The sequence below is a fragment of the Pseudorasbora parva genome, chromosome 1 (genome assembly GCF_024679245.1).
Source record: "Pseudorasbora parva isolate DD20220531a chromosome 1, ASM2467924v1, whole genome shotgun sequence".
Taxonomy (NCBI): Eukaryota; Metazoa; Chordata; class Actinopteri; order Cypriniformes; family Gobionidae; genus Pseudorasbora; species Pseudorasbora parva.
In genome coordinates, this window is record NC_090172.1 from 33,437,705 (window position 1) to 33,456,153 (window position 18,449).

At 40.7% G+C, this 18,449-nt stretch overlaps 1 protein-coding gene across 1 annotated transcript in view; it reads left to right on the top strand.

Moving 5' to 3' along the window:
* Positions 1 to 18,449, top strand: part of itfg1 (integrin alpha FG-GAP repeat containing 1) — a 159,344-nt gene that overhangs the window by 57,208 nt on the left and 83,687 nt on the right. The window contains exon 9 of the mRNA XM_067438070.1: positions 14,185 to 14,279. Within this exon, the coding sequence (XP_067294171.1) occupies positions 14,185 to 14,279 (95 nt within the window). The remainder of the gene's footprint in view (positions 1 to 14,184; positions 14,280 to 18,449) is intronic.

Consider the following 18,449-nt stretch of genomic DNA (forward strand, 5'->3'; position numbering starts at 1 on the left):
TTGCTTATTAGCATGCATATTACTAGAATATTGGCTGTTTATTAGTACTTATATGTAAAGCACATATTAATGCTTTATTCTGCATAACCTTTTTCTACATCCCTTAATCCTACCCTATACTTAAACTTAAATGCTACAAAAACTACCTTACTAAATATTAATAAAGTAAATTAGGAGTTTATTGAAGCAAAAGTTGTAGTTAATAGTGAATTTGAAAAGTGAACTGAAAAGTGTTCCCCATACTATAATAAGTGTTATCAAATGTACCCACTGGGGTCAATTTAACCCCAGCAATATAATCCTCCATAATGACTTTTTTCACTAAGGTTTATGTGTCAGGTCTTTGATGGCTGATAGCATATCTGTGGGGCCTGGAAACATTTTGATGGCATTAGCAGCACTATGTCTACCCTGCCATTCAAGTGGGGAGCGGGACCATAATAACATGAACTACTAGTGGTTCTCGCAATACTACAAGTATGGATAGGTAAGGTTAGAGCCCTAAAACAGAGGGAAGTTGTTTGAATATTATATTGAATATATAAAATTATAGAACGTTGTAGTGACCTCTAAAACAATCAAAACAAACTATTTCTATGTTTTATACAGCTAAAAGAGCCTGGGGTTGACCCCAAAGAACACTGAGGCTACAAAATGTGTACAGGACATTAGAAAAACATCATGGTTTTTTTTATGTTTACAGAGTTGCCCCCGTTGAATTAGGAAAAGTCATTTAATCTAAAGCAAAAAAACAATGTCAGTTGTGTATTTACTGACATTAAACATTGAATGAGGTCACATTGACCCCAAAGATAATAGGATTAATAAGCTCCACATTGTAAATGAAACCCTGAAATATAGCCTCACTTACTAATCTGTTATGTGTAATGTGTAGGTGAAATCTATGTTAGACCGTGTTCTCGTGAGCAGGAGCTTGGGACATACGTGGCCTTTGTAAGCTTGCCCTATGATTATGACTTCTAAAACCTTTGAGATGCATCATCTTATGACCTTTACTGCTTCACAGAAATGATGTCACAATAGCGGTAAGGGGTGCACAGCGAGAGGTTGGTTGGGGGAAGGCTATATATATATATATATATATATATATATATATATATATATATATATATATAAGGGATGCAACAATACAAACATATATATATATATATATATATAAGGGATGCAACAATACAAACATATATATATATATGTTTGTATTGTTGCATCCCTTATATATATATATATATATATATATATATATATATATATATATATATATATATATATATATATATATATATATAAGGGATGCAACAATACAGTTAGTCCACGGTTTAATACATACCTCGTTTTTTAACCATGGTTTTTCGGTTCGGTTTTTTACTATTCTATTCTTAGGCGACAGGAACAGAAAAGGGTTAAGGAGAAAATGTTTTTATTGTGAAGGGGGGATTCTGAAATCCACTGCTGCTTCAATATACCTGTATATATTTATATCCTACACTCTAAAAAATGCTGGGTTAAAAACAACCCAAGTTGGGTTGAAAATGCACCAACCCAACAGTTGAGTTGTTTTAACCCAATGGTTGAGTTGTTTTAACCCAGTGGTTGGGTTAAATGTTGCTTAAGACAACCCAATTGCTGGGTAAGAACAACTCAACCATTGGGTTAAAACAACCCAATTGTTGGGTTGGTGCATTTTCAACCCAACTTGGGTTGTTTTTAACCCAGCCTTTTTTAGAGTGTAATTAACTTCATAATCAAAACATTAATTAATATTTATCTTCCTATATTGCCTATATTATTATAATTATTCTATCCAGTTATGATTTTGCTTTTAGTTTCTTGTTTTCTAAAGTGTGTATTTGGTCTCTGAGGAGTGACTGAGGGTCTGGCCTAGAGATGTGTGATGTGTCACTAAACACTGGCAACAAGGTCATGTGTTTGGATTTTGGAGGTATCACACACCCCTAACATGTCAGGAGTGCAGTAACAGCGTTTGCTCAATTAGCCCGGCTTCCAGATATGAAATATGGATTTGTCTTTCATTTAATTTATTATGTTTTATTCCTCTTATATTTCCTGTTACTGAAACACTAAAAAGTCAAGATGAATATTGCCTGTACTAGTGTGTACCTCTCACTGAAAGAAAGCACATGGTATCAGTATGTTTTGGTAAGAACTGGTTAGAACTGGAGCTTAATCAGCTCCAACCTTGGAGAGACTGTGTATCTGTGTATGTGCGTGATATTCTATGCTACAGATCAGAATGGTGTACAATGGGCACCCTAAGAGATGGGTGGACTTGTTGTTCTGGGCAAGCTGGCGCCTGCTCCAGATCTGGATGGTCACTACGGGCCTGATTCTGGGGTGAAAGCGTCAACAAGTGACACGTCAGTGGAAACGTGCATCAGATTAACTGACTCGAGTGGAAATTTACCATGGCTGTGCATTGTCTCTGAGCCAATCAGAACCATCCACATCGCAGTAATGACGTGGATAAGACCTTGAAAACGGTATAACTGTTGGGACAATTGTATGTACGATAGGGCGAGGCAACGAGACGGTGAGAGAGGGAGCGCGGCCTACGAACTCCTTGTGAGACTTGAAGCTGGCTTCTGCTTTTGAAACTGCAAACTATTCTTAAGTACATTTTTCTTTTAATTAATTGCAATCCTGACTCTGTCTTCATTTCTTCACTACTGGTCCTGGGCCGTAAGCTGTTAACCCCTAACAATTGCAATTCCCTTTCTTTATTTTACTAAAAAGACTTGAAAACCCTTACTTACACTTAAAACTTTACTTAAAAAACCCTTGTACACATTCCAAGTGTACTGTATAACAAATATATATAAAGATTTACAGTGGCAGCTCAGAGATGTAGGGTAGCATTTAAGTATGAAATTAAATTAATAAATGTAGGCTAAAAGTAAAACTACATATCCTTCAATATACAACATTGATTAAAAGCTACTGTATTAAAGGTCTTTTTTTTATTATTAAAATAATTTTACCGGTGAACAAGGACAGCGTGTTCACTAGGATGCGCTGCTGTCAATTGAAGATCTGGTCACATCTCATATACAGACGTACGTGATTTTACTTTCACTTTAGACATATCCGACTGTGTTTATATGTTAACCTTGTGTGTATTTGACAGTATTAGCACAGTAAGACTATCCAGTAATGTGTGTGTTTTGACAGACACGCATTTTACAGACGTTTAGTGTGTGCGCTCAATGCAAAACAGTGCATAAGCACGCAAATGAAATGTTTAACTGGCAAGGTTTTAAAATGCGGCTAACACCCCCTTACTTTAGTGCATATGATTGGATATTTGCTCATATCAGCGCGTAGACTCACAGGCACACTCAAAAAGAGCCGCAATAAACTGAGAGAAATATTGAAAACGGAAAGAAATGGAAATAATTAATTAAATGCAAAACTGAAAAAACGTAATTCACCAGCGCTTATTGAACCGTGAATGCTGTACCGAACGAAATATTGAACCGATATTTGATATTATATAAAAAGAGAATGAGCTGTAGACTGTGATTTAGGATGAGAAATGATAAAGGGGATGGAAAGACATTTCATGCATGTGAGACGTGCTTTAATCTACATGTATGTGCGGCCGTGCCCGAGTCAAGAATGTGGCACACACAGAAAAAGGCTTTGTTGGATTAGTGTCAGGTGCTTGTTCTGGAGACAGGACTGTGAAGATCTCTGCCAAACCCCAATGATCAACATCTCCTTGCTTTTTCCTATTCCATCTTCCTCTCCTGTTTTTTTGGTTCCCTCTAAAGCTTTAAACTTCCCTTTAAAATATCGCATGTGCATTTCACCACCGTCTAGTACACACACGCAGGCATCAAACTGTCTGCGCCAATTAGCTACAGTAGTGTGTGAGTGTAGGAGCCTGTACAGTCATTATGAGATGATTTGGTGTGAAGAACAGGCTGCAGCTCCCTGATGGTGATTGTCTTTGACAGGACAGAGCTCGGCAGCTGATGTGCGCTGGGGGTAAAGACAGATACACATCGGCTTTAGCTGCATTCTCACCCCCTTACACACACACACACAGACACAGACACAATACAGGTGAATCATAGGGATGCTGCTCCCATTAAGTGGGTAGTAATGGGAAGAGAATGGCTTTCTCTGAAGCCAAGGACAAATCCTGACATTATACCTTCGGCTGGCTTGAGTAGGCGCTGAAAGCACAGGTCCCGCAGCTTGTCGTTTTCTAAAATCCACGGAAGGCTTGCCCCTTGGGGATGTGGGCTTGTTTAAATGGTGTAATTGTACTGATCATCAAAGCTGCAACCTTGGTTTATGCGTTTGTTCACCCTTTTTCACCACTAACGTTTGAATTTGTACGTAATTGGCGAATAAACTTTGGTTTTGCGGCACCTGTGAGCAGAGATACACATTAATATGACCTACAATAAAATGCTGAGAGAAATCTTGAATGAGGTGCTTCAAAGACTCATTTCAAATAAATGTAATGAAAGGAATGTAGTTTGCATTGAAAGGTATGCTTTGTGCTGAGAAGTGAGAGGAGGTGGGAGGGAGGTGGGAAGATGGAGAAAGTGAGCGAGGCAGGGAGGGAGAAAAGGGAGGGTCTGCTTGTTTGATTTGAAATGGGTGTTATTCTGATCACACTCCTGCCTGTCAGTTATGCCACGGCTCTCTTCTCCGTCCCGCACCTAAGTGGCAGATCAAAGATACACCCCAGTGACCTTCTTCTCTCAGCTCCTCTCCTCTAGCGCTCTCTCTCTCCGTTAATATTCTCCAGCCATCCCTCTCTGCTCCAAACACTCCAGCAAAACAGTTACAGCAGTTACTGCGAGAGGCTTGCGATCTGGTTTAAATCAGGTGTAGAATAATCCGCTCAAAAAAGAAGGAAAGTGCAATCCTGTTTGGTAGCAAGCAGGTCGGACTAATGCTCTATCCCACCTCAGAAGGTACAACACTGATCTCAGAGCAGATATTTCATCATAGCACTAGTCAAGCCTGCCAAACAGTGATGTTTGCTTCGGATGCCCGTTGCCCAGCTCAGCTGCTGGTGTCTGAATCTGGACTGATGTGCAAGTGTTGGAGATGTGCGGTTCAAGTGTGTTGGTTGTTTGTTTAGTTTTACTTGCAATACAAGGGTAAAGTTCATTTCTCCAGTTTGACTGACACAAGTAATAAACTTTGTGAAATTGCAGCACTTATTTCTTAACGTTTCAAAAGACTGGCTGGAAATCATGACATTATTTTTTTTCTATTGGCAGCACTGGTTTTTGCAAGTGAGGCAAATCAGACACATAATTGCCTGTTATATTTAACAAATATGTTTAAATGCTTTGTGCTTAGTATCAGACCTTCCCCCAACACAACAGAGAAAGGTCCTCAGTTACCCCTGGATACCAACTGATAAGACGTTTTATGGCCCTAAAAAAATGTGGCCACATGGAAAAGGCCATAGTTAAGACACAAAGCCTGTAAAACACGCTTTTGCCTCAAATTATAGACAAACCGTCTATAAATAAACATGCACCCCAGGACATTGTGTGTACACATATAACTGTAATTGTAAAGTGTCCATTGAATGTTATTTTGTCTGTGCATCTATGCATTTTATGAACAACTTACTAGTTCATGTAACCTCATATGTGTCATCTCCTATCAAATTAATGCTTGCTTCACGACTTACACTTTCATGTGTCACTCATTCAGAGGATGCAGTGTGTGTTTGTTGCATTAATTAGTGTATAAATGGGCACAAATCCATTGATGTAGGCTGGAGACAAAGAGCCATAAAATCTCCAGAGGAACTTCCCACTTGGAAATCCCAACAATCTCATTGGTCAAGTCTACCTCAGGAGGGTGTGACTACTCCCAGACCTTAAAAAGAGAGGTGCTCAGGTGCCCTCCACTCTCTCTTCTCTCTCTCTCTGGCTGAACCAGCACGTCATCATGGCTGGCCCTGAGCTAGGTCACATAAGGAAGGCCCTCCAACAAGGGCTGGAATACAAACACCAAGCCATTTGCTGTGTGGGACAAGAAACCCCAATTGAAACCCACATGGAAACCCACACAGCTGTTGGGCCAGCAGGCCTAAACTCCTCACGCTACATGCAACTTCCTCAACCTCGATGGAGTCAAAGCAACTATGGAGTAGGAACAAAGAAGGAACACAAAAGGAAACAATCACAACTACAAAACAATTGGACAGAACCATCAAGACTTTCTTCTGCGACTCTGGAGGCCTTCCCGGGCAAATGCAAGTAATGTACTTAGAAATACAAATAGCTGTGTAGTTAGTAAAGCTGTAAACTCCTTTGCTCTGACAAAGGAGCTTATCAGAGATGGTTCTCCCATGTAGACTTTTTGCATAACTTCATCCATCTGTTCTGACCTGGTTTTTCCTAACCACTTTGACTTTGCCTCTTCCCATATATGTGTTTTGTGTATGCATGTTGTATGTCTGGATTGATTGATTGATTGATTGATTGATTGATTGATTGATTGATTGATTGATTGATTGATTGATTGATTGATTGATTGATTGATTGATTGCCCCAATTTCTCAAGAAGTTAATGCTGGTTCTTATAGAAAGTTGTCAGAATACACAGTGCATCTCAGTTTGTACGCATAGCCGCAGACCAGTCAGGGTGCCCGTGCTGACCCATGTCCAATGCCTAAAGTGGGCACATCAGCATCAGAACTGGACCACGGAGCAATGGAAGAAGGTGGCCTGGTCTAATGGTTTCTTTGACACCACGTAAATTGCTGTGTGTGTCTATGCACTATGGGAAGAAGGCAAGACGGTGTACAGTGCCATTAAAACATTGGGGTTAAGTGCTTTTTTTAATTGTTACTAACAGCGCCATTCATTTCTTGACAGAGTTATTGTTGTAGACCAAACATTTTTTTGTTTTTTTCTTTCTTAAAAAAATTTAATTGGGTCAGTGATCAACCAAAATCCGGTTCCGATCTAATAAAATGCAGAATCCCAAATAGGCTGCAAAAACTGCGAGAGTCACACCCTCTAACGCATGTACAGTGGAAAAGTATTATAATTCATGAGTGTGCACTGTCAGAATGTAGTCAGTCTTGACATGGACGTGTCATTATGAATGCACAACATATGTTAGACAAAATTCTCCATCTGCTCTATCAGGATGGTAATTGCTCTTTTATTTTTTTACACGTGACAGCCAAATGCATTATTCATTAGCTGAGTGATATTCAATACTAGAGCGCCATCAGGAAGGTAACGAATGGCAGAGATGCCCTCTTTTACCATTTTTTTTCTTCCTTAAATCAGTGTGATGTGGCATTTAACGGCCAGTCATCATCACATTCTGTGTGTGTTCCTTGAGTTACTAGATGTGTGCCCATGTTCTGTATAGCAGGAAGCAGTAGTCATTAGCAGAAATAAGCAACTGGCTCACACTAGTCCGCTACAGTATGTGTTCACATGCTTTTTATTCTCACACAGACTCACACTGTCACATTCACATTCTGTCCTTCTGCTGATGTACTGAGAGAGAAATCTCTTAAAGATACAGAAAACAGAAGCCAGCATAGATTCTCTATCTCAAGAGTGGAAGGCAGCCTTACTCTGATTGCTGTTGATAAGAGTACGGTATATGTGTTTTGTAGAGCAAACATCCTTTGCAATCGGCTACACTGTGGATACCAGCAAAAATAAAATGTATTATTTAACGTACTAAATAATGTCATTTACACTTTATTTTGATAGTCCACTTTAGACATTATACTATAACTAATGAATGGTAGGTTACATTGCTGGAGTATTAGTAGACTGTAGTAGATTTTGATGGTCATCAAACACAAATTCTACTGACTGTAAGGCCCCGTTCACACTGCAGGCAAAAGTGACCGAAATCGGATTTTTGGGGGGGGCAAATGACCAGGTCAGACTTCTTCAGAGGTAATGCGAACACTCAAATCTAGCCCAGATCTGATTTTTTCAATTCAGATTTAGACCACATACATAAGTGGTCCTGAATCAAGCCCAGGTCTGATTTTTTTCCAATGGGGCCACAGTGTGAACAACCAAGGCGGATTTGATGTGACTTTTACGTCAATATATGTCTACATTTGTCACAATTATGCACTGGTGAGTTAGCCCTAGACACAACCGACACAGACAGTAATTTTAAAAACTTGAGATATGGAGAACAGCGATGGAGCGAGTCAGTGGAGGGAGAGCGAGGTGTTAGACCTATATGGGGAGAAACTTCAATTAAAGCTACGCTAGAAGGATTGTAACCGCTCCGTTTTTTAGAAAATGGCACACAAAATGGAAGAACGGGGACACAGAAAAACATGGCTTCAGTGCCGAAGGAAGTTGACAAAAGGCCAAAATAACAAATTTTGCTCTCTTTCTTTTCGTTCTTCTCCTCTTCAGCACCTGCTCATTAATGTCATGGCTTCCATTACACAAACATTTTTAAATAAAAGCGAAAATGCTTACTTCCTCTATAACCTCCCGAAACTTTATAGTGCAACAGCATGCTGCATCTGATGTAATTGATATTGTTCTTTTGCACATGCGGGGTAGTTTCAAACAATTCACACTGGAAACAGATATAGGCCACATTTTAAAAGGTAATGTAAACAGCCAAACAAAAAATCAGATCTGAGCAAAAAATCCGAATTGATCATTAAGATTTGCGGTGTGAACGGGGTCTAATAAGTAACTCTAATAAGAGTTACATAATATACTTAGTAGAATGTCTAAAGTGGACTACATCTAAATAAACTGTAATCACAATCTCTTAAAGGGGTCATGAATTGAGAAATCAACTTTCCCTTGAGCTTTCGATATATAAAAGGTCATGGTAATATAAGAATATCCTGTAAGTTTCAGAGCTAAAAACTTCCTTGTTAGTCAAAGAAAATCTTTTATTGACACCAGGCCCAAAAAACGATCGATTTCAGAATATGCCTCATCTTGACGTCATCTGTTGTGAAACACCGCCTCTACAGCATGTCTATTTCAGTAGCCCCGCCCACCGACTCATGGAGCTGTTCGGATCAAGCTAGCCAGCAGCAATAAACATGCCGAAGAAGATAGCAAGATACTGCACTTTTCCTGGTTGTGGAAAAACGCAGTGGCTTCATAGGCTTCCTTCGGATCCTAATATTAGGAATCTTTATTTTTAATGAATATCCAGCTCACGTGGGGAAGACATTGTACGTGTGTTTGCTTTGCAGATTTCACTGCGGAATCATTTGTAAAAAAAAAAAAAAAGTCTCAGGTCAGGCTGGATTTGCAGACATATTGAGATTAAAACACAATGCTGTTGCTTCTATATTGGATCTGACAGGAATGGTGCAATTTTTTTTTATATTTAATAGTATTGCATTGTTACAGATTGTTACATTGTTACAAATCGTTTTGATTAATGTGTACTAACAGAACATATCTCAGCACACTGTCACAGGAGAATACTTTATTTGTTGGTGAATTGCAATTCAGGGTCAAACTCAGACATGTATGGACCTGGACTCGCAGAGCCTCAAAACCAAGGTACAAAATAGCATATTACTTATTCATTATGAAGTTTTTGAATGTAAAAACCACACAAACTTCTTTAGTTCACCTCAGACAACAGTATAACAATTTTTTAAAAAGCCAGTTTGTGTCACCTTTTAATTCAAACTTAGGGTTTGCAAGGAGGGGATTAGGTCTATTAAAGGTCTATTTGAAATTTAGGTCTAACTTAAAACATGAATTAAATATTTTTTTAAACAATAAAAAACACATTAATGGACTAATTTACTTATTGTTGCAGCATACAGTACATCTGTTCAAGAATAATTTGTATTTGTGTTTCTTGCTACTGTCACCTTCAGTTTATTCACTGATTTGGCAGTATTCTCTGGAAAACATTCTTGCACAGTAGACCTATAAATATAGATTGGTCTTTAAACATGTAAATATATATTAGGGCTGTCACAATATCAGATTTTCTCTATTATCTTGGCTTAAAGGATTCACAATAACAGTATTTTTGCAGTAGTATATAGAAATTCTGCCATAAGAACCAAGTCCAGCGTTATGATAACTGAGCTTTAACAACATAAGTAAGACCTTGATGTAAAAAAATTTAGTTTAAGGGCTAGCAAACTAAATGCAACTTACTTTCTCTATCATGGCAAAATCTGCAGAATGGAGGTGTCAACTTCACATTCACTGTCTGGTGTTGCACCGATCCCACATTGACTACCTGTCCTTCCTCGAAGCCCTCATATGCCATCATCTTCTTCTCCATGATCACCATCATCGTCTTCTTCGTCTTCACCATCTTCGTCTGAGTGTCACCACCCTATTAAGTATCACCTGTGTCCGTAACCTCTGTTAATAAACATTGCACTTGCACTAATCCATCTGTGTCCTCGTCTGTGTCTGACAGAAGACCAGACCAAATGCAGAGCTCTCCGGACACAGGCGGGGACCGCACCACAGACCACTTCATCACGCTGGTTCACGACTCTTCCTCCACCGCTACTCAAGTTAGCGTGTCATCACTTGCACCACCGGCACCCGTTACTTCGTCAGCTGCCTGCGTAAGTCCCATGGCCCAACCAGCGACCCACAGCGGCGCGGCGGAGGGTTGCAGCGGGTTTCTCTTGCAATGTTCCTTGTATATGGAAGCGAACTTCCATCTGTTCCACAGCGAGAGAGGCCGGGTGGTGTTTATAAATTTCATTACTCTTGGGCAGAGCCCTACGGTAGGCACAGTCGCTATGGGAAGCGAATGCCACTGTCATCGGCTCAACCAACCCCTTCTGCACTCATCTTAAAGAGGTATTTGGTCAACAAACTGCTGAATTATCTGTTCATGATCAACTGTTTTCTATTCGCCAAGGCAAACGAGAGACAACAAGTTCATATGCATTGCACTTCCGCACACTGGCCTGTATGAGCGGATGGAATGAATCAGCCCTTGTCACTGGCTTTCGCCACGGCCTCCTCGCTGAAATCAAACAACTGAATGTGGTCTACGAGGATGCCATGGGCTTGGAAGCCCTCATCCAGAAAACCATCCGCGTGTCTCAACAGCTATCTGCCTGTGGTCTCTCCTTACCTGCTGCCGATCCTCTGCCCGCTCAACCATCTGTCGCACCGCCAGCACCTGCAGCACCTGATCGACTCATACCATCTCACCACCACCGAATGCCAATGCAGGATCTCACAACATCTGTGCCTGTATTGTGGGGGAGATGGACATGACATTACGACCTGCCCCATGCGACCCACTCGGCCAGCGGTGAGTACCATCCAATTACCTCCTTTAACGGCAAACCTTACCAAGACGCCAGTATCCTGGTTCATCCCAATCCTCATCTTCCGTTTATCGTCGAAGTGGATGAGTCATCACCCGGGGTCGGAGCGGTTCTGTCTCAGCGGCAGGGGACACCTTCACGACTCCATCCATGTGCCTTCTTCTCCAAGAAGCTATCCCCAGTGGAGCAGAGCTACGACATCGACAACCGGGAGCTCCTGGCGATCAAGCTCGCCCTGGAGGAATGGAGACACTGGCTGGAGGGAGCAGAACATCCTTTTAAAGTCATCACCGACCATCGTAATCTAGAATACCTTTGTGACGCCAAACGGCTGAATCATCGTCAGGCCCGCTGGGCCCTCTTCTTCACCAGATTTAATTTCAAGGTGATGTACCGTCCAGGGAACCAAAACAACCGGGCGGATGCCCTTTCTCGTCTCCACCAAGCCGACCCTGAGCCCGAACACCTTGAAACCATCCTCCCGATGTCTTCCGACACTTTGGGCTCCCGGCAGACATAGTTTCCGACCAAGGACCCCAATTCATCTTTAGTGTTGACCGCCTTCTTCCGTCTCCTAGGGGTCCGTCACCCTCTCATCAGGTTACCATCCTCAGACCAATGGCCAGACTGAATGGAAGATCCAGGAGATCGGGATATTCCTGAGGGTCTACTGCCACCAGAATCAGGAGAGCTGAAGCCAGTATCTGCCCTGGGCCGAATACGCCCAAAATTCACTCCAGCAGTCCACCACAGGGCTCACCCCATTCCAATGTGTCCTCAGCTACCAACCACCGCTCTTCCCTTGGACAGGGGAGCCCTCGGAGGTCCCAGCGGTGGATTACTGGTTCCGCCAGAGCGAGAGGGTCTGGGACTCAGCGCACGTGCAACTCCAGCAGGCAGTCCGGAGACACAAGCACCACGCTGACGCCAAGCTGGGACCCACGCCGCAGTACCAGCCAGGCCAGAAGGTCTGGCTTTCCACAAGGGACATCCGTCTCCGGCTGCCTTGCCGTAAGCTGAGTCCCCGGTACATTGGACCATTTACGGTAGACAGGCAGCTGAACGAAGTCACCTACTGTCTTCACCTTCCTCCCACCTACAGAATTTCACCCTCTTTTCATGTTTCATTGCTCAAACCCTTCACTGAACCTCTCCCTTCTTCACCCAAAGATCCTGATGATGGTGCCGTACCTCCTCCTCCTACCATCGACGAGGACCCATCTGTCTACCAGGTAAGAGCCATCCTCGACTCGTGGCGACGGGGGTCCCGGATGGAATACCTGGTGGATTGAGAGGACTACGGTCCTGAGGAGCAGAGCTGGACCTCCAGGAATGATGTGCTGGACCCCAACCAAACCCAATTCCATCAAGACCACCCTGACCGGCCTGCTGCTCGGGGCTGTGGCAGACCCCGTCGCCACCAGTCCCAGCCGTCAGGAGCTGCCCGTGGAGGAGGGGGTACTGTCATGCCCTCACAGCCATCAGACACTGCCACGCCCACTTGTTCACCATCACCGGCATTCTAAAAACCTGGGCACCATCACCAGTCACCCTATATCAACCCGGCTCACCTTCACATTCACTGTGTGGTCTTGCACCGATCCCACCTTGGCTACCTGTCCTTCCTCGGAGCCCTCACCTGCCATCATCATCTTCTCCATCATTCGTCTTCATCATCGTCTTCACCATCATCGTCTTTCGTCTGAGTGTCACCACCCTATTAAGTATCACCGATGTCTGTTACCTCTGTTAATAAACGTTGCACTTGCACTAATCCATCTGTGTCCTCGTCATTGTCTGACAGGAGGCAAAGGTTGGTGAACAGGTTGGTGGTATTGCCACCTTTTGTGCTTACTGTTGACAAGCACTTCCTGCAGACTATGGTGTCTAACACCCCATCTTTTTTAAGGAATTTATAAACCTCCACACTAGTGAGTGGAATTTTTCAGGTGCAAGTAAAGTGTCTCTTTTTCATTTGTCATCTTTGAAATGATTTCGTGAAATAGTAGTTTATATGTGCACACGTCATCCTTTTTATGAAGGGTGGCAACCAGTGTTTCAGTACCACAGCCTACTATGTTGCAATGTCACTGGTGCTGGATTATTTACGACATTGTCGTATGTGCAGTAATAACATTATATCAATATTTAATTTTTCAAACTGGTCAATACCGGCATACTGCAACAACCCTTATATATATATATATATATATATATATATATATATATATATATATATATATATAGCTACCTTTATATTTGAGTAAGCTACCTTTATATATTAGCAAACCCTTGACCTTGACATTGTTAACACCATGCTTTACGGCTTGCGATACTGGAATCTGAAAGTGGAAAGTCCCCACCATGATGAAAAAGTGTGTGCGTGTGTGTGCGAGTGTGCGTGTATGTGTGTAATTCTCTGTCTCTCCGCAGGCTACCAGTCTGATCTACGTGGCTATTTGGTGTGTGGTAGATGCTATGAATGTCAATGCATATCTCCTATTTTGTTTCTCGCTGTTCCTTCCAGTTCTCTTTTTTCTTTTCTTCATGTATTTTATTCCTTTCCCATTTTTTAGGAAATATTCTATTCCTAATATTCTGTATTAAATAGTAGTTGCTTTGTGTCAAGCATGCAAGCGGTAAACATGAAGGAATAAAGACTCAGGGACAGAATTTTGACACCAGGACAAACTGCTACGCGCCAGGCTGCTACACACTTCATTACACATGCTCAAGATCACATGATATTATCTCCATATGCTGGATTCAGGAGCATTACGAACCAAATTAAAAGATGCATTAGTGTATCTTAGACCTAATTTTACACCTTCCCTTCTCACTTACTCTCTTTTTCTGTTTTTCTTCAGACGGTGACGGCTCCCAAGACCACCTGTTGCCGGTCTGTATGGATGATACATGTGGCAAAAGTGCAATTTACCTGGCTAAGACTGGAGGAACAGAGGTACACAAGCCTTCTATTATTACTCTTTCGTACTCCTTCGCTCCAAAATGTAATCAATTTTCGTGTGTTCTGTCAGCGAGGTCAGTGAGATTTCAGAGCTGCTTTTATTTGATTCAGATTAATTTGGGTGCACTACTCTTCAAAAGTTTGGGGTCAGTAATGTTTTTTTTGTTTTTTTCTAAATAAAATAAAAGAGTTCTATTTCAAATAAATGCTATTCTTTTGAACATGTTGTTAGAATGATTTCTGAAAGACCATGTGACACTGAAGACTGGAGTAATGATGCTGAAACTTTTTTTAAATGTATTGAAATGGAAATTATTTGGAATTGTTAAAATGTCATTCCTTTTTTTACTTTTGACCAAATAAATGCAGTCTTGGTTAGCATAAGAGACTACTTTCAAATACATAAAAAAAATCATACTAACCCCAAACCTTTGAACTCTAGTCTATATTTATGATATAATATCCATTTTTCTCACATTTCTCATTTTTCTCACAGAAATTCTCACTACTAATGTTTAAAATTATAGAGGGCAGTGTTTCAGACTGATCCAAACCAATAATCAGTCTTCTTAAAATATTTTTAAATATGAAAAAACCGACCTCCTAAGGGTATGTTCACAACTGGATGGTTTATTTAAATTAAACCAAACTAGTATTGATAAGTGTGAACGCTGCTGAACCTTGTTGTGCACCAGACAAACAGACAGAGACCCCTGAAAAGGTGCACTTCCGAGCAAACTCCAATTTAAAATACGAATGAAACATGGACCAAAGATATCTAAATTATCCAATAACAGGACGATACCTCACAAGATGCGACCCTAAAAAGGACAGATTGCTCAATCATACCAGTTTTTTTCACCATAGTTGTGATATTTCAAAAAAAGAATTCAGTATGGCTTTGGAAATCATTCGTGTGTGTGTGTGTGTGTGTGTGTGTGTGTGTGTGTGTGTGTGTGTGTGTGTGTGTGTGTGTGTGTGTGTGTGTGTGTGTGTGTGTGTGTGTGTGTGTGTGTGTGTGTGTGTGTGTGTGTGTGGGTGTGTGTGTGTGTGTGTGTGTGTGTGTGTGAGAGAGTGTTTGTGTGTGTGTGTGTGTGTGTGTGAGAGAGAGTGTTTGTGTGTGTGTGTGTGTGTGAGAGAGAGAGAGAGAGAGAGAGAGAGAGAGAGAGAGAGAGGGTGTGTGTTTGTGTTTGTGTGTGAGAGAGAGTGTTTGTGTTTGAGAGAGAGAGAGAGTGTTTGTGTGTGTGAGAGTGTGACAGAGGACTTCCTAGTGCTGTTTTGAATCTTTCACACATTTTCAAAATTTCTCAGCTGATGAACATACCATCATATCTATGCACATACAACACATTTAGCCTAGCACGCAGCATTGGTTTAGATGTTCTGTTAGTTTCATCATAAAATACAGCTGTGGAAAAAATTAAGAGACCACTTAACATTGATTTCTCAATGTTAAAAAGAACCAGCTTGTGAGGTGCTTATTTGGGAATTTAACTACAAATGATGAGTTGTATTTTGTTTTTTGATTAATCAGAAAACCAGTACTTTTTCCCAGCCCTAATATTGTATGGATATATGGATTGTTTGAAAGGGGAAAATGAAGGGGTGACATATATTTATTTAGAGCTCATTGTGTGAAGGCCTGCTGTGGGCTAGCAGCTCGTGCTCTTAACTGAATGTCAACCTCACAGTGGAAGGCAGCGGTTATCTCTCTGTCCTCTCACACACACACACACACACACACACACACACACACACAGAGGCAGTCCGCCTGTCACAGGCCTTGGGACCAAAGAGAAAGGGAACAAAGATGGACGGAGACGAGGAGAGGGCAAGAATGTAAAGGGCGGGGAACACGTGTCAGCTTTTGTCCGCCTGCCACAAGCGCTAGTATTCACCATCAGATACACTGAAAGGAAAGAAAAGTTTAACTCTTTCATTATTTTCCTATATGTCCATCACTTTCTCTCTGTCCATTATTGGTCTTCCTATCTTTCTTCTATGTTCCCCTTTCCATTCTTAGAGTTCAGAAAACAACAAGCTGCATCGGTTTGAAAGCACGTATTCAACGCTGCCAAATAATGAACAAGACTGATATAGACATAGCTGCACACATGGTGTATTGAAAAGACAAGATAAAAAGAAAACAAACACTTGACAAAAGATAGAGAATAACAAAAGAGGCGCTTGTGTTATAGTCAAAGAACGGCAGTCTATGATTTAATTGGCCCAGTGATTTCTCTGTTTTTAAGCATGTTTGTGTGGACGGGTGGGTGGGTCTGCTAATCACACAAATATTCTCTCTCTCTCAAACACACACACATACACAACGTCTGCTAAATAAACTCATTCTCACTGTTTTCCATTCCAGCTCATCTGCTTAATATTGATAGTGTAAACACATGTAACATCACACTCAGAGAGATTAGGGACAGCGATTTTTATGACTCGCTTTATAAATGGGCATTTTTAAGTGACTTGTGTTGTTATTAAAGATGGTGTGTGTATGTACAAATTTTTTTCCCTATTTTTGTTTAATGACAGGTCCACTATAATTAATCCAGTTCATTGGTTGATTTTCCTGAGAAATGTAAATCTTTTTCAAAATATTACTGTTTGCTTGAGTGGCAACCGCATGTCTTCTCTGGTGACGTTTGCAACATGTCACTCACATAAAATCGCAGCAATTAGTGAAAGACAGCAATCCAATCAGTTAGCGATGGACAAAATTGAGTCCTGCCTTATACATTTTAATCAGATATTTATCACAACAGGTTTTTTCTGTTTCATGCCTTTTTTTGTGTGATCTTTTGCTATGATTCATCCCCTTTGGTTACTGTTGTTAACTCAGACTATCTTTATAGGACATCTATTAGGAATTCAGTAAAAGTGATTTTAAAATGTTTAGTAAAATATTCTCTTAAAATGGTTTAATATATATATATATATATATATATATATATATATATATATATATATATATATATATATATATATATATATATATATATATATATATATAATAGTCTGGATATCATTCATAGTACATGTGTTGGAATAAATGGTTTCAAGCTGTTCTTTAAGCAGTTTTTAAATATATATATATATATATTTGTTGATTTGTTGTTTTTTTTTTTAATGATTTTAAAACTAGCCAAATGCACAGATCCCTCATGGACTTGCTTCAGCAAACGGGGGAAAAAAAAGCAAAAGTGGATTTAAAAGTTGTTGGCAACAGTTAAAATAGTATTGTTCATTGAAAAATTATTTTAAGACAAGGGGCATTTAAGCCTTTTAAATTTACTATGAACAATGCCTAAACTTCACCCTAAAATACTACCCAGTTTCTCTTTTCTCTTTATGACTGATTCACTGTAAAAAGTGAGTTTTTCAGGTTTAGACTCTAGCGTTTGTTTGTTTTTTTAAATCATTTTGTCCTCAAAGATGACGTTACAGTAGTTCAGGAACACCCAAATTATGTTTCAAACTTTGACAATCAGATATTTATTTTACAATTTTTGCATGTCGTTTTCCCAATTTTTGCATGTCGTTTACACCTTCCACCTTAAATTATTGTGATTATTTAGGCGGGATCATCGACGCGTTTCCCGGCTTGAAAAGAATGCGAGAAGGATTTTGGCATCACCACAGAATTAAACTATCCATTAAGCTGCAATGCAGCAAAGCAGCATCCATAAAACATGGTGCAAGAAAGAAAGAGAGATGGGGAGGAAATGATGGAGAGCGAGGCAATAGATTGTCTGAGGTGGTGGAAGTGAGCATCTGTGTACGTGTGTATTGAATTTCAACAGAGTCATGAGGGAGTGTACAGGGGAAGGAGGGAGGTATGGACGCCTTCGTAGGCTGAGCAGCTCTCTCTCTCAGCCCGCGGCGTCTCACACTTATTCATTTCATTTTCATGTACTCCGTAATAGCAACTTTGTTTCCAGCTTGGCAGCATCAGCTGAGCTTGTCAGGCCATTTATTTCATATTTTCTCAGAGGAGTATAAGTAATATTTAAACTCACTATCACGACTCAGGACTGTGAGTACTGCTGTGTGTGTGTGTGTGTGGAGGGGGGGGGGGGGTGTCTCGTGTCTTGTGAGTCTAAAATCACCTAAAGCATCAGTCTCTGAGCAGTTTGTTTAACGTATTGATCAGTG